This window comes from Camelina sativa, chromosome 14 (assembly GCF_030686135.1).
Source record: "Camelina sativa cultivar CO46 ecotype springtype chromosome 14, ASM3068613v1".
NCBI classification, from domain to species: domain Eukaryota; kingdom Viridiplantae; phylum Streptophyta; class Magnoliopsida; order Brassicales; family Brassicaceae; genus Camelina; species Camelina sativa.
In genome coordinates, this window is record NC_141893.1 from 25,838,600 (window position 1) to 25,861,726 (window position 23,127).

The window sequence follows — 23,127 nt, forward strand, 5'->3', positions numbered from 1 at the left end:
GATAACAAGTGAAAAGGTAAAAAGGAAAAAAAGGACAGAATCATATTGTCGTTGATTAAGTTATGGAAACCTGAAGATAAAAGTAAATGTTGAGAACAAAACAATAATTTGAGATTTTTTATCAAACAAAAAAAAACAATCATTTGAAACTTCATAGTAATTTCACTTAAAGTATGAATTCATAATTTGGCGTTAGTGGCTTTAGCTTATTGTTGACTGCTATGTTATATGTATATGATACCAAAAATAAAAATGGTGGTAGAATAAATAGAAACCAATTATATATAATTTATGATAACAATTATATATATTAGTAGCTAATGAGTTAAACACAAAGCAGGGTTTCATGTGAAATTTTTTACAAAGTCAAAGAGTAAGGAGCAAGTTTCACAAGGCTTGCCATAGAAGACGATGAGTAATAACCCTATTTAATTATTGTTAAATCGAGAAAGTAAAAATATTATTTCTTAGGAAACCAAAAAAATAGGAAGAGAAGAGACAAGAGAGATGCAGAAAGGGTTGTGTTGTGAGTTGTGACTGGTGAGAATTGGTAAAACCAAAGAGAAAGAGTTAACGTGGAAAACTGTGTACGTTATGTGCTTCTCGCCATTTTACTCCAACATCGTTCTGAAAAAAATCTAACAGTAGATTTGAGCAGAAAGCCACATGAGTTGTTTTTGGTTTCTTGTTTTGTGTGCGTGTCTTAGTGAGATGGGGTCCCATTCACTCTCTTACAAACACACCCTATCTCTATTTTCTTTAGATATCATTTGTATTTTTGGAACAGTTTTAAGGGAAGCAAGCAAAGCATATAACAATAATGTTAGATTGGGTGATAATAATATAACTTGGTATACAATTTTTACCAGGTTCGAAATAGTAAAAAAAAAAAGTGAATTAGCAATAAAAGGCAGCAGTACAAATTCTTTGAAACATGCATATATATGTGAAAATCTTTTTATAGGTAAACATGATTGATCCAAGAAAATTAAAGCAAGGAATGTATATTCTTCTAATTATGTTTGTTTAATATATATACATGTGAGTCATGCTCATGCAAAATCAGGTGGCAAATAGTGAATGTCAGTCAAAACAAACCTTCAACATCTCGAGAATATAACGTTTTTAAGGTAATTTGTATAATAATAAACGTGATTAAGTTGACAAAAAGTGAGAAAACAATATAATGACAAAGTCACGTACTTCTACAAACTCAAACAATATGGTTTTTTTCTTATCACACGTTCATTATATGTAAACTGAAGATGCACCATTTGAACAAGTGTTTGAACTATTCCAGAAGGACGTGACTTTAATACGAAAACACAGTATCAAGTGATCTATGACGGCTATTATCAAGACTCATACAGATTTAGAAGGCACGAGAAGGTTCTAGAAGATTGAAGAGCTTCATGTTTATAATTGGAATGTAAACATGAAGAAAGTGGGAAATTTCCTAAAACATAAAAAAAAAAGGAAATTGTCCAATTCCTATTAGGATTAGATTAGGTAGTTTGCTAATTAAATAGCTAATACCTAGATCTATAAATAGGGATGCTAAAGCAAGATTGAGTTTTAGCACAAACAAGAGAAAGTTAACCTAGCTATTAAGTTTTAGTCTTTAAGAAAAAAGAGCTAAAAACTTAGAGAGAACAAGAGGTTTCTTTAAGAGAGTTTTGAGAGGTTAGAAAATTGTTTAGAACAATCTTGTAAACAGATTTTCTATCAATCAAAAGAAAGTTTAAAGAAATCAATATTTTCATTATTCATATCATAAGTTCTCACACTTACATAAACGATATTAAAATACAAGAGGACAGCTTTTTATGTGTTTGATTAGAGTATTTAAAAAAAAAACAGTTAAACGAGCAAGATCAAAATACAAAATGAATGAATAATATGTTCTTGAATATTGAATAATGTGTTCGAATATTATTTTTATTTTTTTGCAAAATCTTTTTTTTTTGGTATTGAAACAATCTCTAGTAAAAGCTATATGTTAGAATCTTCAAGAATCATAGTAAAATGTGTAGAGAGCTACACAGTAAACGTGTCTGATATATACAAAACAAGTTACAAATTGACCATGCCTGTAAGTTTCCTTCGCCGTCATATAAATTGTCTTCGAGCAAATAAATATCACCATTCGATAAATCGACTGAAAACACCGGGCCGGACCTCTGACATGGGCTTATGTTTGTAGTGGGTCCCGCGAAAGGTGCATGACCTTCATCTTTTTTTTTTCACCTTTCACCGCACACACACACACCGGGTCATCTTGATTTTCACCTTTCACCACATACACACACACACACCGGGTCATCTTGATTTTCACCTTTCACCGCATACACACCGGACCGATACGAGTTTCTTCTTTAGTTTGGTTGGAGGATCTAATCTCATATAATGATCTTACAAAACACATAACGTGGCATTATTACAAAACACACATCAATGTTTATGTTTTAATAAAGTTTGGGTGTTATCACAATTTGCTTTATTAGCTAGGTTACAACATAGATATGATTTTATAAACGCAAGAGAGAACCTTAATATAATAGTATTTGATTCGGAAACGGAGAACCAAACCCTTTTTGGTCTTATGTAGATGAGTACAAAAGACAAAGAAACTTGGTGTTGCTAAATCACAAGGCAATTTTTGAAATAGATACAATATTGGTCGTGAAATCATGTTCTCAATTATAAGATTATGTTGTCTCATTATAGTTCTCTTGTTTTTGGTCCCAATTTGTGAATAAACAACAATTTCAGGTCCAATTACTATGAGAATCGATCCTTTGGGAAGGACTTTGAGCAAACCCTTGAGAACCGCGATGTGGCTAATTGTGATTGACTGCTGAATAAATATAAAAGCTATTTTTTTTTTCTTCTTCATTTTTCCTTTCTTTCTTCTCCGTCTTTCTTCTCTCTCGAAACAGAAGGGCGACTCGATGGCGATTGACACACCAAACCGGAAAATCAGTGGATTCACCTCGAATCCTTTGATTTTTCCGGCTAAAACTGGAAGGTTTTTGGTTGAGGAAGACGATGGCCACTCCGATCGGCTTAACCGTAATATGTGACGCGGCGGTTGCAACTCAGAGAGGTCAGAGAGCCACTCTCTTTATTTGGTTTCTTCTCCATTTTTTTCCCTTTTGTTTCTTTTCTCACCGAATCTCTCAAGTCGGTCATTTAGCAAAATACCAATAGGGTTTTCCATTAAAACAAATTACGACTTTGCAACCAAAAACAGAGTCTGGGCTCTCTCTCTCTCTCTCTATCTCTATATCTGAACCTTTGTTTTTGTTCTCCTTTCTCGTTTACACGGTTTGAGATACAGAGGTTTGTAAAGACTAAAGAGTGAATCTTTAATTCATTTACGGTGAGTTTCTCTGTTCTGTTTGATGATTTATGGCGGTTTCGCTCATTTCTTATCCATTGGATAGGAAAAGAAAGAGGAGTTATTTGTGAATACTTGTAGATTGCATCATAGCTTTCAAGTTCTTAGTTGATTTGTTACCATTTGCTTCTTTAACTCTGTAGTTGCAACAGAGTCTTTGGTTGACTAAATCAAACACATCACAATAATGAATTATTGATATATATCAATCAAGTTTGAATCTTTTTTTCCTGTATATCAACACATCTCTGTCACAAATTGAGTGCACCGCATAGTTCAGTTTGTGTTTGTGGTTTTAATTTAAAGTTGGATTCATCTTTTCTTTTTCATTGTAGAAAGATGGTTACCTTCGGGAAGAAGCTCAAGGAACGGAGCATTCAAGAATGACAAGGGTAATTTCTTAATATACTATTCGAAACAGTTCTAATGTTTGTGCTTACTAATGTGAATCATGGTCTCTCTCTCTCTCTCTCTCTCTCTCTCTCTCTCTCTCTCTCTTGTAGATATTACATCAATTACAAACTGATGCTTGACAACACCGTGGAGGAGTTCCTCGGCTTAGAGTGATGCCTGATGATGTATGTAACTTTCTTGCCTCAAATTTTCTGTCCCATATTTTTTCCATTTACGTCTTTGCTCAAGGTTCAGTATCTTCGGTTCTCTCAATGTGTGTAGGAAGTTGCGCTTTTGGAGTTTGGTGACTTCCTTGGTGGTTCTGGAAATAATCACATTGATCATCATCGAGATATGCGATTGGACATCGAGGAAATGTCTTATGAGGTGAGCCCATCATCACTCTTTACCTATGTAGTTATCAGAGATCTTGGGTTTAGTATGAGCTTGAGAATCCACAATGCAATTGCATGTGATCATTTTGTTGATCTGACTTGCAACATCTGGGGTTTGAACAGGACCTGCTTGCGTTGAGTGAGCGAATTGGAACCGTAAACACTGGTTTGCCAGAGGAAGATGTCAAGAATCATTTGAAAACAAGAACATGTTCTGGAATCAACCTTGACATGTGGTAAGTAGACTGTAGAGTCTTATTCGCAACTGTATTGATCACTCTTGATCTAAGCTTAACTCTTGATCTAAGTCTATATATTAAACAAAGTTTTCACAACTGCATTTGCTTCTCATCCCATTCTTCTCTTCCGATTCTTTTCAGCTCTTTTCTCTTTATCTTCACATCTTTTTGTTACAAAATAATATCTTCATTACAAAGTTTGTGTTACAAAGTTTAGAAATTTTGTACAAGCCCATTTCCATTACAAAATAAACCTTATAAGAATTTGATATTCATAATAGATTAGTAAAATTTGATATTTAATTAACAAAAATTAAAAAAATATATTATTTAAATGATGAGCAACTTTGTTTGGGGTACTCTAATGAAGGGATGATTTTGTTTAAGTTCTAAGTGGATTGTTTTAATTATTTTAGTATTAATTATAAGATTAATTAATCTTTAAGCAACTTGAGAGGGGTGTTGGAGTAATGATGCGTTCTACAAACTAATTAATAGCTTAAAAAAATACATACACGTACGAATTAACTTATCAAAACGACCAAAAAGTACATTAACCTAAACGATATTAGTCTGTCTCATTTCAAAGAAAGCAACATTTTGAAATGGTTTAATGGACAATCACAATTAAACATTTTTTCTAAAATATAAATAACTTTTGTTTAGTGAACAGTATACACTTCTACGGATGGATAGTCAACTATTTTTTAAACTAGAGATTCATAATATAAACTTGGGGTTTATCTTCAATAAACCTAAACCTAAGAAACCATGAGTTGTACATGTTTGGTATCCATGTGGCTTGTCACATCTGAATCCACTTTGAGTAATACATAAATTGAAACGTGTGTATTTGATCCCAAAACAATGAATGTGTGCAAAATATTGTACTAGCACTTCAATTTTTAATTTGTTTTAATATGGACTGTGATGTTATGTGTTAAGCCTATTAGGCTTAGGGAATCTCCAATGGGACATTTAAACACCAAATATAGTGTAATTTTTACACCAAAATTTCTCCAACAAAACGCTAAAAATGATACCAAATTTGGTGTTTTGAATAGTAATTCCACAAATTTGTGGTGTCATACTATTCACCCAACCTTTGATTTTTTGAGTGTCTACGATTGAAGATTCTATCATTTTTTTTTGTTTTCACCACATATGTGTTCTCTTCATCTCTCTGCTCATCTTCAGTTTTCTTAAGTAAATATGATCTAATACCGTCTCCTCTTCTTGTGAACAATGAAGAAACCTACCATAGGAGAGAAGAACAACACAAACATGCAATATGATATAGAATATACCTGGTTGGTGGCCTCAACAGTTCTTGATCAAATCAAATAAACACAAGAAGAGTAGGCTGCAAAAGAAGTAAACATATTTTATTAATTATTAAAATAAAACATGCCTGTAAAAGCTTGGGTAGAGTAGAGATCGATTGCCTGACTGATCGTCCCACCTTTTCGACAAAGCGAGGCAAACTTGAGCCAAGTTTCTCATTCTTTAGTTTATTTTAAGCATTATGTATTGTGTAATCTAACAGGAGGAGATAATTTAAGTTACTTACTTGTGTTGTTGTTGAGAAGAAACAAAGACCTGTTTTGTAGAGTGAACTTTTACTGTATTATTTCTTTAACAGAAAATTACTGAGTGAGCTGAGCTCTTATTTATACAACTTCGAGGAATATTCTAGGTTTTTTGACCACTCTCCTAATCTCATGACAAGTGTTGAATATCTACACCTCCTCTAATGATAAGAGAGGATAATAACGGTTTGATAGTACAATCTCACCACCTTTTCCAGCTAATGTCTTTGTCACCTTCCTCTGCTTTTCTACTTTGTCGTCTTGTTGCAGAGAGAGACAAGTTTGTTGTACTGTTGGACTCTGTTTTGGTAGTGGGCTTTTCATGTTTAGGCCTGAACCCAAAACACTTTTGTCTTGGACTTGTTTTTGTAGACTCTCATCCCACCCTGCATAGTCATTGTCGCTATATGAAACCAATGGTAGGTCATCACTATCGGATACCAACGACAAGTCACTATTCCGATGCATATGTAAGCCCATCTTTGTCGTTCCTCTTATATATAACAGGATTCTCTTTAAGAGATAAAAATCTGATTCTGTTGGAGCATGTATCCGCTGACATATGAAGTTTACTGCAAACTGTATATCTTGTCGCGTGATTGTCAGGTACTAAAGTTTACCTGCAAGACTGTAGAAGTAGCTTGGCTCAGAGAAGAGACGCGTATCTTTAAACACTTGATCCAAACGTTGAGGCAGCGGTGTATGGACAGGATTGCAGTTGGACATACTCGCATGATGTAGAATCTCCTCTGTATACTTAGTTTGACTAAGAAACAATCCATTGGAGAATGTCTGAGCTTGAATCCCTAAGAAGTAGTGAATATTTTTCAGGTCCTTCATGGTAAATCTTGTATCCAGCTTTGCAATTAGAGACTTGAAAAGAGCAGAGTCGGAACCGGTTAGCAAGATATCATCCACATACAGAAAAATTACCATAGTATCACCATTATGATGATAAACAAAAAGGGATGGATCTGCTTTGCTGCACACAAAACCATATTCAATGAGGAAGTTACTGAACTTATCAAACCAAGCTCTGGGAGCTTGTTTCAGTCCATAAAGGGCTTTTTTCAAGGAACACACATGGTTTGGCTTTGCAATATCCTCAAAGCCTGGAGGTTGAATCATGAAAACTTCCTCCTGTAAGTCACCATGCAAAAAGGCATTTTTGACATCTAATTGAGTAATGCTCCAGTTCTTGGAAGTAGCAACTGCTTGAACAATATGAACGGTAGATGTTCGAACCACAAGACTATATGTCTCTGTAAAATCCACACCCTCTTCTTGATCGTATCCTTTGGCAACCAGTCTTGCTTTAAGCTTGTTTAGAGAACCATCAGCATTTAACTTTACAGTGAACACCCATCTGCAACCAAGGATATTCATCTCAGCAGTAACAAGAGTCAAGATCCAAGTGTGATTCTTGTAAATGGAATCGAGCTCCTCAAGCATAGCTTATCGCTAACCCGGATGAGCCAAAGCCTCAGCTATTATCTTTGGTAACGACGGTATGGTCTTACTGGCAACCAGAGCATACCGAGAATTTGGTTTACGAATCCCATGCTTAGACCGAGTAGTCATCGAATGGCTTCCTGACTCAGTATTAGGAATCTCTGGTGCAGCAACATCTTCAGTCTCTGTTGTTGATGCAGTTGTAATAGTGTCTGCTGTATTTGGAGCAGAGTGAGCAGGATTGAGTTGAACATCTTGTTGTTGCGACACATCTGACCCCACTTCTGACACCATCTGATTTGTGTCAGGATATTCAACCACCTGAGAAGAAACGGATGGAAGTAAATGAGGAATTGCAGAGGAATTCTCACCTTGTTGCCACGCTTGTAGCAAACCACTTTTGTGTTATGTAGCTAAATGTTTGTACTGATGCTCAAATGGAAAACACTGCTCATCAAAGATCACATGACGAGAGATATAAACCCGACCAGTCGGTAGATAAAGGCACCGATAACCTTTATAGTGCGGATGATACCCAAGAAAGACACATTGAAGGGACCATGGCTCAAATTTGTGTTGTGTGTAAGGTCTTAAGCAAGGATAATAGGCAGAACCAAAGATCCTGAGAAAGGAGTAATCCTATGACTTGTTGTATAACACCTCTGCTGGACTTTTCTGGTCTAGAGTTGATGAGGGAATCATATTACTGATAAAGTTTGCAGAATAAAAAGCTTCAACCCAGTAACGAAGTGGAGTCTTGCTTTGAAACAACATTGATAGCCCCAATTTGGTAAGATGTCTGTATTTTCTTTCGGCAATACCATTTTGTTGTGGAGTAGACGGACATGACAGTAGATGCTTAATACCATGATCTTGCAAATGCTTCCTGAATCTCATACTCATGAACTCACCTCCTCCATCACTCGGAAACACTTTTATTTTCTTGGCAAACTGAGTTTCAACTTTTTTTTGAAAGACCAGGAACACATCACAGAAATCAGACTTCCTTTTTAAAGGAATTAGCCAAGAGTAACGAGAGAAATTGTCAACAAAAACTGCATAATATTTGAAGCCTTGAACTGATACAACTGGAGAGGGTCCCCAAAGATCACAATGGATTCGATCAATGGGTTCCTTGGCATGAAATTCAGAATTAAAAAACGGTAATTGACAACTCTTTCCCATTTGGCAAGGTCCACAAACAGGAGATGTGCTGCTCTTATTGATTGTTATTGCCTTGCTATTCCTTAGATGCTGAAGAACTTGGAAGTTTGCATGTCCTAGACGTTGGTGCCACACCATAATACTAGCCGCACACTGTTGATTTGAGAAGAGAGCCACAAACTCCTTGTTCTCCAACATATAAAGAGTCTTACAACGAGGTCCTTTTGTCACCACTTTCTGAGTTCTCATATCAATCACATACACAACATTAGCATCGAAAAACACACCACATGGATAGTCATCACAAAGTTTAGAGACTGACAGTAAAGATTGTTTCATAGATGGACAAACAAGCACATCTAAGAGAGGTAAACTACTTGCATTTGTGGTGAGCGTTGTGGAACCAACATGAGTAATGGGAAGATGAGCTCCATCACCAACCATTACCGTCTCTGGACCATTGTAGGGTGTAACTGCAGATAACTGATTGGTTGTAGAGGTGACATGTGCAGAGGAACCAGAGTCTGTAACCCACTCTTGACCACAGCTATCTGAGACCTGAAGAGCAGTAAGAGCTTGTGGCACATCGTCGCTCTGATAAGCATTATCAAACATGTTCCAGCACTTAAGACCAACATGACCGACTCTTCCACAGATTTGACAAACAGGACGACTGTTGTTGGATCCTCCAGACTGAGACTGATTCCAACCAGAGTTGTTGACCTATTGAGAGAAACTACGACCAAGAGTATAGTAGTTGCCTCGACCTCCTTGACCACGAAAATTCGATCCACGACCACGATAACCAGAGAAACCACCTCTTTGAGCTTGAAAAGCCAAGTTCGGCGAGACATCCGAAGCAGATTCATACGACTACAACTTCGAGTCGAAACCAGAGACCTCAAGGACCACATCATTAAATGTAGGAGAAGGTAAACGAGACAAGGAACTCTGGATAACAGTAGCAATAAGGTCATATTCCCTAGCTAATCCATTCAGAAACAGAACAACCTTCATGGACTCATTAACATGCTTGCCTATCGCACTAAGATTGTCACAGACAGCACGAAACTCTCGGCAATACACAGAAAAACTCAAACTCTTATCTTTCATGTTCAAAAGATTAAGGCGACGAAACAACTCACACTCTCTAGACACGGAGCTTCGATTGAAACTAGATGCAAGAGACATCCATACCTCCAGAGACGTTGACAGAGCATGAACGAGACCAAGAACCTCTTAAGAGAGGGTTCCAAAAAGCCATGACTTGATAAGCTCGTCATTACAGATCCAAGCCTCATAAGCTGGATTGGGGTTGGTGACTTGTTGTCCGTTGACAGTAGTAACCCGAGTAGCTGCAGGCTTTGGAATTTCACCATTAACGAAACCGAGCAACTTCTGGGAGCGGAGCAGAGATTCGAACTGAGTTTTCCACAAGAGATAGTTGGTGTCGCTCAGCTTGATAGTAACAGAACTCGCAACATGAATATTAGAAGGAAAAGGATAAGGATTTTCTGCCATGACAACAACCTGTTAGGGTTTTAAGAAAGCTCTGATACCATGAGAAGAAACAAAGACCAGTTTTGTTGACTGAACTTTTACTGTATTATTTCCTTAACAGACAATTACAGAGTGAGCTCTTATTTATACAACTTTGAGGAACATTCTAGGTTCTTTGACCACTCTCCTAATCTCATGACAAGTGTTCAACATCTACACCTCCTCTAATGATAAGAGAGGATCATAACGACTTGATAGTACAACCTCACCACCTTGTCCAGCTAATGTCTTTGTCACCTTCGTAGTCACCTTCCTCTGCTTTTCCACTTTGTCGTTTTGTTGCAGAGAGAGACAAGTTTGTTGTACTGCTGGACTCTGTTTTAGTAGTGGGTTTTTCCTGTTTAGGTCTGAGCCCAAAAACTTTTGTTTTGGACTTGTTGTTGTAGACTATCAGTTGTTATGTTCTTTTATTTTCATTGTTTTGATAAACAACACTTGATTATCCCCATAAACTGAAGACAGAGAATGGGTTGAAAGGAGAGGAGAAAGCCATTCAAAAGCAGGTAACATCAATTGAGACTTATCAAATAGTGGGCCTCGTGGCTTAAAGAGCCCAATAGAAAACTATTCTAAATTTTTTCTTCAATTTCGAATAAGGAAGGAGGAGACAAAATCCGAAGAAGAGAAAGAAAAAAAAAACCTAATTCGTCGTCGCTCTCTCTTTTTCAACAAAATTTATCTACAGATTCTTCTTGCTCTTTGTCTCTCTCTCTCTCTCCCTTTTGATTTCTAAATTTGATACGATCCAAATGGGTTTCTCCAAAGACCAGCTGCTTAATCGACTCCAGGTTTGTTTTAATCTTCATCATAATCTCAAACTCTTAAATCTTGATTTCGCATTGAATCAATCGGAAGTTGTTATGAATCGTCTTGAACACAAATGCACTGCTTCTAGTTTAAATCGATTTGGGTATGTGGGCAATGTTAATTGAAAATTTCTGTGTATTCATACTCTTCAGGAACTTGAGATTGATTATACCAAGTATGAACATCCCCCTGTTCTAACCGTCGAAGCTCAGGTGAACAGAAAAATAAGTTTTAGATTTGTAAAAACATAACTATAGGATGTTTAATAGATGTTTGTATTTATAAAGCTCTCTCTCTCTAAATCTTCAGGCCAAGTATGTAAGCAGTAGTGAGGGAGCACTGAGTAAGAATCTCTTCTTTAAGGTAAATCTTTCAAAGCTATTTCCTATGGAATTGACTATACTCTAATGTAAATGGCTCACATATGCTTCTTTTTGGTTTTGTTTGTCGCAGGACAAGAAACATCGGTATTACATTGTTTCAGCCATGGTTGATACTAAAGTTGATATGAAAGGTAACACACATGTTTGTTGATATTGGCCGCATAGATAAAGTCTTTGAGCTTGTGAAATAGAAAAATGTGTTTAATGGGTGTTCCCTGTTTCTTCTAATCCAACAGTTTTATCTCAGAGACTTGGTCTTGGGAAAGGAGGAATAAGAATGGCTCCTGAAGAAGCACTTACTCAGCTTTTGCAGGTATTCTTCATTTTTCTCTTCCTCTGCTACTATGTTTTGTTATGTACATTTGGAAAGTGTTCTAATCAATGACCGTAGTGTAAAAATTGAAACCATGGTAGTGACAATTGACAAGATGGTTTCTCCATACAGAATTGCTAAAAAATGTTCTATTTGTGGATAGTGATAAGTTTGATTTGCTTATCGTGGTTTACAACAAATCCACATGAATATACTTAACTTAGTTTCATTCATGATTACAATTTTTGACACTCGTGCTACTTTCTTTTTTTTGTCAAAGGTGTCCCTTGAATGTGTTACCCCGTTTGCAGTTGTAAATGAATCTGCAAGGTATTGTTTTCCTTAACATTGGTTCATAAGTGTGCTCCTTTTAAGTTTTTAATTATTGTCGTTGGCTCACATTCTTCTTACAACTTTCCTTTGTTAAAGAGATGTGTCGCTCTTGTTAGACCAAAACTTCAAGAACCAAAAGCGCTGCATATTCCACCCATTGTCTAACGAAGTCTCTGTCTGTAAGTACTTCATTACAATACTTTGCTTGTATGGTTCAAGTTCATGCCATATTGAAATAGTTATATCATCCCAACTTAAGAAACATAGTTTTTTGTTTTGGTGGTCAGTTCTTACTAGCTACCAACATAATTTAGCTTATATACTAATTTGGTTGGTCCCTGCCAATTTCAGCTCTTAACACATCTGGTCTGGACAAATTCCTCAAGTCGATTGAGAGAGATCCCGTATACGTTGACCTTGAGGCAAATATTTCTAAACCTTTAACTTGAAACCTCATGTTCCACAGTTCCTTTCTTCAACGTTAACCCTTTGAACTATGGTTTTGCTATTTTAGGCTAACCCGGCGGTTGGTAAAGATCAGCCTCCAGATCTAGCTGTTTATGTTCCCTCTAATTCAGTTGTAATTCCCGAGATTTCTAATGAAACATCTACGAAACAAACCCCTCCTCCAAAAAGTGTGTCAGCAGAGGTTAAGCCTGTCGCTTCAGGTATGCCCTCTGATGTATCAGGTTTTTAACCATTCGCTCCAATTCTTACTAGACTTTAAAGGATTATTGTATATAACTCGGTTTTCTCCAACTTTGCAGCCAAACCGAGCAAGCCAGCCACTAAGGGTAAGAGCGTTGTCGTGGAAAAGTCAACCCCGTTAGCTTTCAAGAACCCCGAGAAGTTTGTGGAGGAGATTATGGACAAAACATCGGCTCTATTATTATCCGAGGTAGTAATAAAACTCATCTCGACATCAAAATCAATTCGTTAACATTTCAAGGTCAATTCTGAAACCGGTTTTACATATTACAGGCTAAAGTAGAGAATGTGGAGGCTTTGGCAGAAACACTGAGAAAACGTCTTACCTCAGAGTTGACTCACCTCGCTGTAAGTAAACATTAGAAATACATGGTTAACCATCAGTCCAAGACTTAAAACCGTTTGTACCAATGTTTGATTGTTTGGGGGTAAATTTGGTTGCAGATTATGTACAAGAACACAGCGTACACAGAAGGTTTTCATGCCGGTAAACACTCCCAGCCGAAGCGACTGTAAGAAGTTTTGGTTTGGTATGTTGAACCGGAGATATTTGCGGGGGAGAAATCATACCGGTTAAGCATTTTATCTCCGTTGTACAACAATTTTAGTTTAGACTGAAAATGATTTACATATACATGAGCCCAGAACCATTACTCACTTATTGTTGCTTTGTTCAATCCAAGAGAAATCAGTTTGTTCCCAGACCAATAAAAAAATGAATTCGAATCTAAACAAAACTGAAAATAAATATGGATTTTTAATAATTCTTACGATATTTTCTGTTGATTAAGATTTGGTATTTTGGTTAAAACTATATCATAATAAAAATAAAAAATCCAAAAACGTTGGAACTAACGTTTTTTTTTATAAAAATTATGTTATTTTGGAGATAATATTCGAAAAAAACGGGATTTTTTACAACAATTAAGTAATTATTTTTTACTTAATTAAAAGTAAATATTTTCACTAGAGGGACGTGCAAAGTGCAAATTTATGTTCTTCGTCTCGTTAACCTAAACCCTAATCGTCTTTACCGGTAAATCAAATTCACCGATCGATGTCACTCGTCCGTTGTTTATCCCTCAGGTCGGTGCTGAGAGCTCGACGTCACCGATCCTCTTATTCATGTCTAACCCATCTTCACCAGACTCCTCGTGAAGAAGAAGAAATTACTCCATCAATCCGAAGTTACCATAGTATCATCCACCAGAGTTCGTTCATCAACGGTGGATCGGCTCTAGATCTCTCTCGCAATCATCGCTCTGTTTTCCAATCTCATCCAGCTACGGTTTCGTCAGATCGATTCATCTCCACCTTCAATAGCAGCTTCCCTGGTTCCGGTGACGCCGTCATCGATTGGTTGTTGCAATCTGCGGTTTCTAGGGCTTTTGAGTTACACAGTGTCGCGGATGTTCTTGTTTCTCTTAACCACTTGCTTACGTTACTCAACTCTTTCACATTTTCTCAATGGTATGATTCTGTTCTGCTTTGGCTTTAAATTAAGTGTCTTTGTGATCAATCTTGGTTTATTATCTTTGAAAATGTGTTACATTACGTACAGGTGGGTGTTTATCATCGTCACGTCGCTGGTGATTCGTGGGATCACAATTCCTATTATGGTTGATCTTCTTAACAGTATTGCAAGGTTTTTTAAAGTAAGTTTCTTTATGCTCTAAGAGATTAAAGATAGACAAAAATTTTGGGTTTGATTGTATTTTATTAGTGCTTATTCTCTGATAATAACAACTTAGCCAAACATTTATATATTTGTTGCATGAGAAATTTATTTAGTGAATCTGTCTTTGTACAGAGTCTTGGCTCGGACCAAGGAAAGGCTCTAGACAAGGTAAATTGTAGCTTTGCTATGATTTTTTTTTTTTTTTTTGGTTCGAACGTTTGTGCTCAGAACGTGCAATGTGGTTTGTGTTAGCTTCCCTATAAACTCAACATTAGCTTGGTTGTTTTGAATCATTCAGGTATCAGTACTCAGTAAAAGTCCAGGAGTAATGTACACCATGTTGAAAAAAGAGTGAGTAGCTTTCTGATTACATTTGTTTCTGTAGGGTTGTTTTAAAGCTTAACATGCTCTGCTCGTTTCTTTTTGTTGTATGATTACAGGTTTTTTGGAGTTAAAGGATCAATCATTGGTCAGGGTATTCAAGTTCCTGTATTTTTGGTTCTCCATGGGAGAGTTAAGACAAAACATGGTTGAGATTCTTATGTCGCGTCTTCGGGGTAAGATGTTGTCAGCGGAATTGATCAAGAACGGAGTCTTAAGCAGAGGACGCTTAGTGGTGGTTGTTGGCGATGGAATCGGCTTGGAAATCCAAATGTTTGATCTTGATTTCTCTCTTATCTTGAAGCGTCGTCAAATCTCACAAAGCTAACGTTTAACAAGTTTCGATTTCATTCAGTAATTTTAATAATTTTTTTCCCTTATTGTTCTGTTTATCGAAAAAAGAGAGAGATGAACAAATTATTTGCTAGTTGGCCATGCATCCCTATTAAAATTATTTATTTACAATAATAAACGTATAATGCATAGTGTCATGCACCATCATATATCATACATACATAAATCTGAGGTAAACTGTTTGTTATAATTCACTCTAGATTTAACAGTTATGAAAGTTATCATGGTTTAGAAAATTTTCAAATACACGAGCAAATGAAATAAAAGAAAAACAGCAATTACTATTATTATTGTTTAGAATATTTTCTATTATGAAGGAATATATATATATATATATTTTTTTAAGGAATATTTCGTATCAATAAAATTATTTATTTACAACTTAAGGTTTGTAATTAATTTTTAACTCTTAATAAAATAAAATAAAAGTTAAGTAATATATTTGTCGTCGAAAATCTTATATATATATATATATATATATATATATATATCAGTATATTGTGTTGTTTACCCTAATTTTTTCGCCGGAACGAGAGAGAGAGAAAACAATATGGATGGAGAAGCTTTCGACAATCAGCCAATTATTGATGAGGAAGAAGATGATCTCTTCAACGAAAATTTTATGGAAGACTGCATGCGAATGGATCAGTATGATGAGAGAGGTTTAGATCAGATTATACTCGGCCTTGACGCAGCTGAGGCTGTGGTAGATGCTCTTGAAAATCTACTCGGTGATGGTCACGACAACGATAACTTCTTCGATGACGAAGCAGTCGTGGATATGCAAATCATTAGGGATGAGCCTGAGGAGCTTGAGGAGGAGGAGGATGAAGAAGAAGATCTCTTCAATGATACCTACTTCGATGATTATCGGCAGATGGATGGGCAAGGATGGTGAGTATGAATCCAACCGATTTGAACACGAACGTGATTTAATCAGTTAGATCAGATTATGCAAAGTTTGTTTTCCATGGTGTTAGAAGTTTTTTTTGATTAGCTTATTTATTTTACAATGAATCCACATTAGTTTTAAGTTTTAACCAGAGAATTTATTTTATTTTATTTTATCATCTTATTAAGAGGATTTATCGTATAACCATATTTACTTCTTATAATAACGCTGTTGCTTCTACTTCTTGTAGTTGTCATCATCATGGCTTCAAACTATTCATCTTTCTTTCTGATCCAAATTGCTTTGGTTGTTCCATAATTGATCCCGCTCTAGCTATTACACCATTATATCCCTTCTTAAGAAAAAGAAAAATAAAATAAAGAGAAGCTACTAGCCCATTATGCTCTACGTTTCTATCTGTCATGGCAGTAGATTAATCCCTCCTATTAATTGAAAAGGTTTTGAACAAACTAATCATTCATCTACGAGAAGCGTAAAATCATTTTCTAGAAATGCTCTCATTTTTATTCTTGGAGAAGGCACTGTAGAGAAGGCCCTAGAACTTGTTGGTGGTTGTGACCGGGGAGGATGGATTACTGCAGTTGTTATAGCTAACGATAAGATATCGCTCATCATCATGTACGTATATTTGCTCTAGATTCTTTGTTCTTTGTAACAAATTAAAAAACCTCTCACCCAAATTTTGTGGTTTATTTTAGCTCTTTTTTTTTACCCATAACAAGTCCAAGATGACTAAGAGGACGAAGAGAAGGAGTCCACTACAGAGTAGAAAAGTTGAAGGAAAAGGAACCTTGAGAAAAAAAAAAGACCTTTTCACTCTCTTAAAAGGGCGATAATGAGTGTTTTTTCTCTTCTTTGTCGGCGTCTCTCACGACGTCGGTCCTCTCTTCCGACCATCTTCTCAGGTCCTCCCCTCCTCATGGGGAAGCAAAATAAACATAAAATTTACACAGGTACACAATAACCAACTTCACATTCTGAGGTAATCCAAGCTTAGAAGATGTAATTGGACTGTCTCCTTTGATGATCAATTCCAGCACCCACAGAACGAGAAAATCATGCGTCACCCCTTTGGAAACACTCTCCCTCTGAATGTGGATCACATTTATGGCCTTCAATACCACACTTAAGCTACTATGCTGCCACGTTTGCCAAAACCTCAACAAAATGGCGCTTCTTTTTCTGTTGCAGCTGTTCCTTGAAAGATGTAAAGTACATAATCTGCTTGTGTTGTCTTTGCATTCCCACTCTCTCAGATTTGTATTTAAAGTTTCCAGGTTTTAAGAAACTTTTGTTTCTTAAACTTATACAAGATTGTGGCATGTATCACACACTTGTTTGGGATCATACCCTTTAGAGCCACCCAAGTAAACAGCCTCACATGCACCTTTAGCTGCAACTACAGGTCCAAGATCGAAACCCCAGAAGCTGATCCCTTCGCTGAACTGAGAATACACCAGTCCACACCTTAGATGTTCTGAAATGGCCTGCAATGTCTCAACTTTTATTTTCAAATGATGCCAAAATTGAGCAACAGTTGTGCTTGTCTCATGGACACGATAATGCTAGGGACTTTGAATTCTAAAAATCACGTTATGAACATTTTGCAGTCGACTTGTTGTAGAGATAGACAAAGCCAACCACATTGTATATGATGCAGGTTAAAAGTCATGTTTAAACTGAAAAAATCTCTCCAACAGCTTTATCCTCAACTCTCAAAAGACAGTAATGAATACCACCATGGAAAAAATTTCCAAGCTTCCTGGATCATGCAACATCCTCACTTGAGACAACACTCTTGACATGTGGGCTTGGTTTCGCAATCTCATGCGCTAAAGCACTAGAAAAAAGACATCGAGATTTGATATTGCTTAAGTCAATGACTTGAAGTAGATCCATTTGTGTCCTCTTTCTCAGCATAGTCCCGTTTGTGAACTTAAATTTCCATGACATAGGAGACAAACTCAGTTTCTTCTTTTACTGAAGTTTGTGGCTTCTAGGGAATAACCCATCAAACACCTTGTGTGCATTTTTCTTATTCTTGACACTTTCAAAAACAGATTGTGGGACTATAAAGGAGAGAAGGATACAAATGTAATTAATACTTATCAAAACCCTATTGTATGGAGACTATATATATTGTACATTCACTAATGAATAACATAAGCTCATTCTTAATATGGTATCAGAGCAGTACAAGTTTAAAAACCTAATTTTTTTTTCGGCCGCCGCTTCTCCTCCTTCTCTCGTCATTCTCTTTCTCTTTCTCTCTTCTTTTGCCGATCATGTCTGCAACTTCCGAAATTGTTGCACCCGCTGATGCGTCCTCCCTCGTTAACGTGAACATGTTAAACGTTACGAAGCTCACTTCCACAAACTTTCTGATGTGGAAACGTCAAGTTCATGCCTTGTGCAATGGCTATGATCTTGCCGGTTATCTTGATGGTTCGACGACCGCCCCTGATGCTACTCTTACCACCGAAGGCACCACCACCGCTAACCCTGCCTATAAACATTGGCAACAGCAAGATCAGCTTCTCCTCTCCAGTCTTCTCGGTGTCATCTCTTGACACTTTCAAAAGCAGATTGTGGATGTTCTCGATTTCTCCACACAATTCAGATGCCCATGCCTCAAAAACATTCAATGGTTTACTGCACAAACTAAGGCTAGGTTCCAAGGGAGAAGATGGTATGTGAAATCGTTTCAATTTCTTGGTGGCAATCAATTTCGCAACAATTGCTTCTCATGTAACTGGAACTGATTCATGTGGCTTTACGCTTGCGACCATAATCTTTGATCCATTGCTTCATTTTGCGGTCAAGCTTCAAACCTACCTACTTTGCATCTAGATCGTTAACAATAAACCATCCTTCACTTCGCTCCACCTAAAAGTAATCGAGGATTGTTCCTTGTGGAACCAATATATTGCTTGGCCACCAAGAAAGTTGGAAATGAACGCCAACTTCTCCTTCTCTGAATACTAGTCACCACCAACAAATTGAGCTTCAATCACCGGGATCCACTGTTTTGGATCACCGCCGGTGAAGATCGGAAGGTGCGAATCTTGATGCGAAGACTCCGGTTTCATCGGACGTTTCTCATGGTGATTCGACAATGCCGATAAAGCTTGATTCATTTCAATGAGCGGCGAATCCAATTTATCGAACGTCGCCACATGTTCTGCATAAACTAGGTTTCCACAATGAATTTGTTTATGGGGGAAAACAAATTCAGTAAAGTACTCTCTCTAGAAAACCGATCTAAGCTTTGAAATTAGAAGAAAAGGAATTGATCTCGAAGAATTAGGGTTTAGATTGCTAAGAACAAGAAGAGAACTGAATAATTGTATTCAATAATGGATGATTTACAATGGAGAAGTCTCTCCCTATTTATACATATTCATATATCGCATAATATATTAACTTTCCCTATGAGACGAACTGAAATAAGGAAAGTTGCTTTATCTCTTGAGTCGGCCGCCGGGCGAAGTGGAAGTCGGTTCTTCTCCTTCGAGGTTGGGCTTCCTCTGTCCGAATTGGGCTTAAATGACCTAATTGAGTTCTTAACCGGATTCCCGGTTAAATAACCAAATTGTCTTTCTGGTTTAGTTCGGTATGTCGGGGGTGGTAAATCCCGCACCAACAATTAGTCCCCCCCCAGTTCTGAATATTCGAAATTCAATTCAAATATTTTGAACTATGGAAAAGTGAATATCCGATCTAAACCATAAAGAATTATTTGATTTTACCCGGATTTCCTTGTCATATCACTGTGAATCGTTCGGACGACACGTATCGTTTGCGTCGAATCTGCTAGGTCGGAAATCGAAGAATCGCGTAGGTCATAATTACTTTTCATAGGGTTGCCGCCCATTCGACTCTATAAGTACGCCCCCTTTCTTCGTCATTTCTCATTTTCTGCCAACAGTGAAAGGTAATCTGCTACGAACTCTCTTCTTTTTATTTATTTATCTCTATTTTTCTTCCGCACTCTCCGAACTCACATTATGGCGGGACCTTCGGATCCTTCTTTTTTGCCGGAGAGCGAAAGCGGACAATTAATTCGTCGCACCTCCAGACGCATTGCGCAGATCGGAGAATCCAGTAGATCCGGCTCCAAAATCCCACTACTTCTAACTCGCTGCTCGGCTGGAGCCTCATCGTCACAAACTCCTCTACTAGTTCGTCATGAATACAGGAGTGCCGAACTGACTCAAGATATGTTATCACAGGAAGAAGATCGGTTCGCACCTTTAGGAATCTCGATCGAAGACATCGATCCTTTGTTAGACCATGAAGGACGAATTGGAGGCGACAAGAGTTTGAGTTCGATCAAAACCGTGAACGATATGCTGAACGCATGTGGTCTATTTAACAGCAACATCACAATTTTGATTCCTCGAGCTGACCAGCGCCCCTGGAACCCCCCAGAAGGGTTTATATGCTTGTACGAGGGTTATTTTACCGAATGTCGCCTCTTATTCCCAATCCCAGCGTTAATATCACTCTACGCCCAAAGACGCAGGATAGCGATCTGCCAGTTTGTCCCCGGAGCCATTTGTAACTTTATGGCTGCCCTTACCATAGCAGCCGAAGTCGGTGTCAACATCGGAGTTCAATGCTTTGAGCAACTATCCAATTTTAAGTTATCAAAGAGTCCGCATCGCTGGGAAGTCAATATGAGGCCGACGCACAATTTCCTTGTTGGTAAAAGAGTTTCCAAATTCAAGAAGTGGGCGAACTACTACTTCTACGTCCGCGTCGATCAGTACTCACTCGTTAATCCATTGGGTTTCCATCGGAGAGTGTGGAATGAAAATCCTGGTAGATTTTATATTTCCAGTACATTTTAACTGACTTCGGCACCTCTGACCAGTTTTAACTTTTTCGTGTCTTGCTTCCAGATCGTCCATTTTGCGCAATACGTTTAGCTCCAGACTATCATCCCGTCAGGAACGCTCTACTATCCGGGAACAATCGTCGGTGGGAATTTATTACTTCGGGCCTTTAAGCGTCGAGCTGTCCATCGGTCTGGTGGGACGACGCCTTCGGAGATATAGAGTTTGATCTCAATTTGCCAGTCGTCCGGAGGCTTTGTGACGTCCGTCAGGTCCTCTATTGGCTCGTTGACCTCCATTGGAACTGAGTCGTTGTTGATTACAGCTATCTGACTGTCGGGATCGATGCTAGGAGCGTCGATGCATTCGATCGGGATGGTGCGCCGCTAATCAGGGTCGGAGCGGTTCGCCAAAGCTGCGAGGGCGTCAGCTGACGCGTTTTCGTTCTGTGGATCCTTCGTCAGAGAAAAAGATGTGAATTCCCCGGACAATGTTCGAACCAACTGCCGATACGCTCCCATTCGGTTATTTTTTGCGTCGAACTCTCCACTGAATTGGCTGACTACGAGTTGGGAGTCACAGAAGACTTGCAAATGTGTCACTCCGAATCCTCGTGTTAACCGAAGCCCTGCAAGGACGGCCTCGTACTCCGTTTCGTTATTTGACGCTTTAAAGTTGAGCTTTAATGCTTGCTCGAGAATTTCACCAGTGGGGGACCGGAGAATGAGTCCCACTCCGGATCCTTCATTCGTCGACGAACCATCGACGAACATTGTCCAATGCTCTTCCTTAGGAGTGGGGTCGTCGAGGTCAGGAGATAGCTCGGTGATGAAGTCGGCCAGGACTTGCGACTTCAAGCTTGGACGAGAGCGGTATTCGATGTCATACTCACTTAGCTCGACTGCCCATTTCGCCATGCGTCCGGATTGGAGGGGCCTATGGAGGACAGTTTGGAGTGGCTGATCGGTAAACACGACGACGGAATGTGATTGGAAATAGGGTCGGAGCTTCCGTGCGGCGATGATCACTACGAGTGCGAGCTTCTCCAGCGTGGGGTATCGTGATTCCGCGTCGTTCAGTGCTTTACTCGTGTAGAAGATAGGTTTTTGATCCCCGCGGTCGTCTCGAACTAATACACCGCTGACAGCCGAACTGGAGACCGAGACGTAGAGGTACAGTGTTTCGCCGTCTTCCGGTTTGACTAATACTGGGTGGCAAGTCAAATACTCCTTCAATTGCCGGAAGGCGATCTCGCATTCCTCGTCCCAGTGAAAATCCTTATTTCCGCAGAGGAGTTGGTAGAAAGGGAGGCATTTATCTGTTGATGCGGCCGGTCAGGCGTTGCACTTCTCGCTTGTTGGTCGGCGATGGCAGTCCCAGTATGGCTTCGATCTGTTTAGGGTTTGCTTCTATCCCCCGTTCAGTGACGATATACCCCCAAGAATTCTCCTGAAGTAACTCCGAACGTACACTTCGTTGGATTCAGTTTCATCTGGAAATGATCCAAGATGTCGAAACATTCGGCAAGATGCTCGACGTGATGCTCTGTGATCAAAGATTTGACCAGCATATCGTCGATGTAGATTTCCATGGTTTTTCCAAGCAAACTAGCGAACATCATGTTCACTAGCTGTTGGTAGGTTGCTCCAGCGTTCTTCAGTCCGAACGACATTACCTTATAACAATAGGTCCCCCTATCTGTAATGAATGCCGTTTTTTCGCGATCAGTCGAACTCATGGCGATCTGATTGTAACCTGAGAAGGCATCCATGAACGAGAGCAGTTGGTTTCCGGCTGTGGCTTCGACGAGATGGTCTATGTGTGGCAAAGGAAAGCTATCCTTGGGGCATGCTTTGTTGAGATCGGTGAAATCCACGCATACTTCCATTTACCGTTCTTCTTTTTGACCACGACTGGATTGGTCAGCCAGTCAGGGTACTGGACCTCCATTATCTGGTCAGCTTTGAGCAGCCGCTCGACTTCATCCTGAACTGCTTTGGCCCGATCTGGACCCAGGCGTCGGCGTTTCTGCCTGATTGGTTTGAACGTGGGATCGATGTTGAGCTTGTGGCAGATAACATCGGGATTTATTTCGATCATGTCCTTCGTTGACCATGCGAATGTGGAAGACCGAGATTGTAGAAAAGCGATCAGCTTTGTCTTTATGTGCTCTTCCAGTTCAGCACCGATGCCAACAGTTCGTGAGGGGTCGGCAGGATCAATGTTC

At 38.5% G+C, this 23,127-nt stretch overlaps 2 protein-coding genes and 1 pseudogene across 9 annotated transcripts; all 3 read left to right on the top strand.

The window, feature by feature from the left end:
• Nucleotides 1–2,702: 2,702 nt before the first annotated feature.
• Nucleotides 2,703–6,001, top strand: LOC104742187 (putative E3 ubiquitin-protein ligase ZFP1). 8 transcript variants are annotated; one of them, XM_087483195.1, is made up of 6 exons: nucleotides 2,813–3,106; nucleotides 3,341–3,382; nucleotides 3,736–3,792; nucleotides 3,904–3,978; nucleotides 4,076–4,180; nucleotides 4,312–4,523. In XM_087483195.1, the coding sequence occupies exons 4-6, from the start codon at nucleotides 3,967–3,969 to the stop codon at nucleotides 4,426–4,428; spliced, it is 234 nt and encodes a 77-aa protein (XP_087339321.1). In that variant the 5' UTR covers nucleotides 2,813–3,106; nucleotides 3,341–3,382; nucleotides 3,736–3,792; nucleotides 3,904–3,966; the 3' UTR covers nucleotides 4,429–4,523. The 8 variants fall into 8 exon arrangements, with proteins under 8 accessions (XP_010461455.1, XP_087339321.1, XP_087339322.1 ...); XM_087483196.1 differs by having other exon boundaries at nucleotides 3,740–3,792; XM_087483197.1 differs by lacking the exon at nucleotides 3,341–3,382 and adding an exon at nucleotides 5,679–6,001 and having other exon boundaries at nucleotides 2,897–3,106; nucleotides 3,740–3,792; nucleotides 4,312–4,424.
• Nucleotides 6,002–10,635: 4,634 nt separating this feature from the next.
• Nucleotides 10,636–13,526, top strand: LOC147928621 (uncharacterized). Its single transcript, XM_087485032.1, has 12 exons — nucleotides 10,636–10,980; nucleotides 11,152–11,211; nucleotides 11,309–11,362; nucleotides 11,453–11,513; nucleotides 11,619–11,695; nucleotides 11,976–12,025; nucleotides 12,125–12,207; nucleotides 12,380–12,450; nucleotides 12,543–12,696; nucleotides 12,796–12,926; nucleotides 13,010–13,084; nucleotides 13,181–13,526. Exons 1-12 carry the CDS (start codon nucleotides 10,942–10,944, stop codon nucleotides 13,250–13,252), a joined length of 927 nt encoding a protein of 308 aa, XP_087341158.1. The 5' UTR covers nucleotides 10,636–10,941; the 3' UTR covers nucleotides 13,253–13,526.
• A 175-nt stretch (nucleotides 13,527–13,701) lies between these two features.
• LOC147928622 (mitochondrial inner membrane protein OXA1-like) lies at nucleotides 13,702–15,172 on the top strand (annotated as a pseudogene).
• The last annotated feature ends 7,955 nt before the right edge of the window (nucleotides 15,173–23,127 follow it).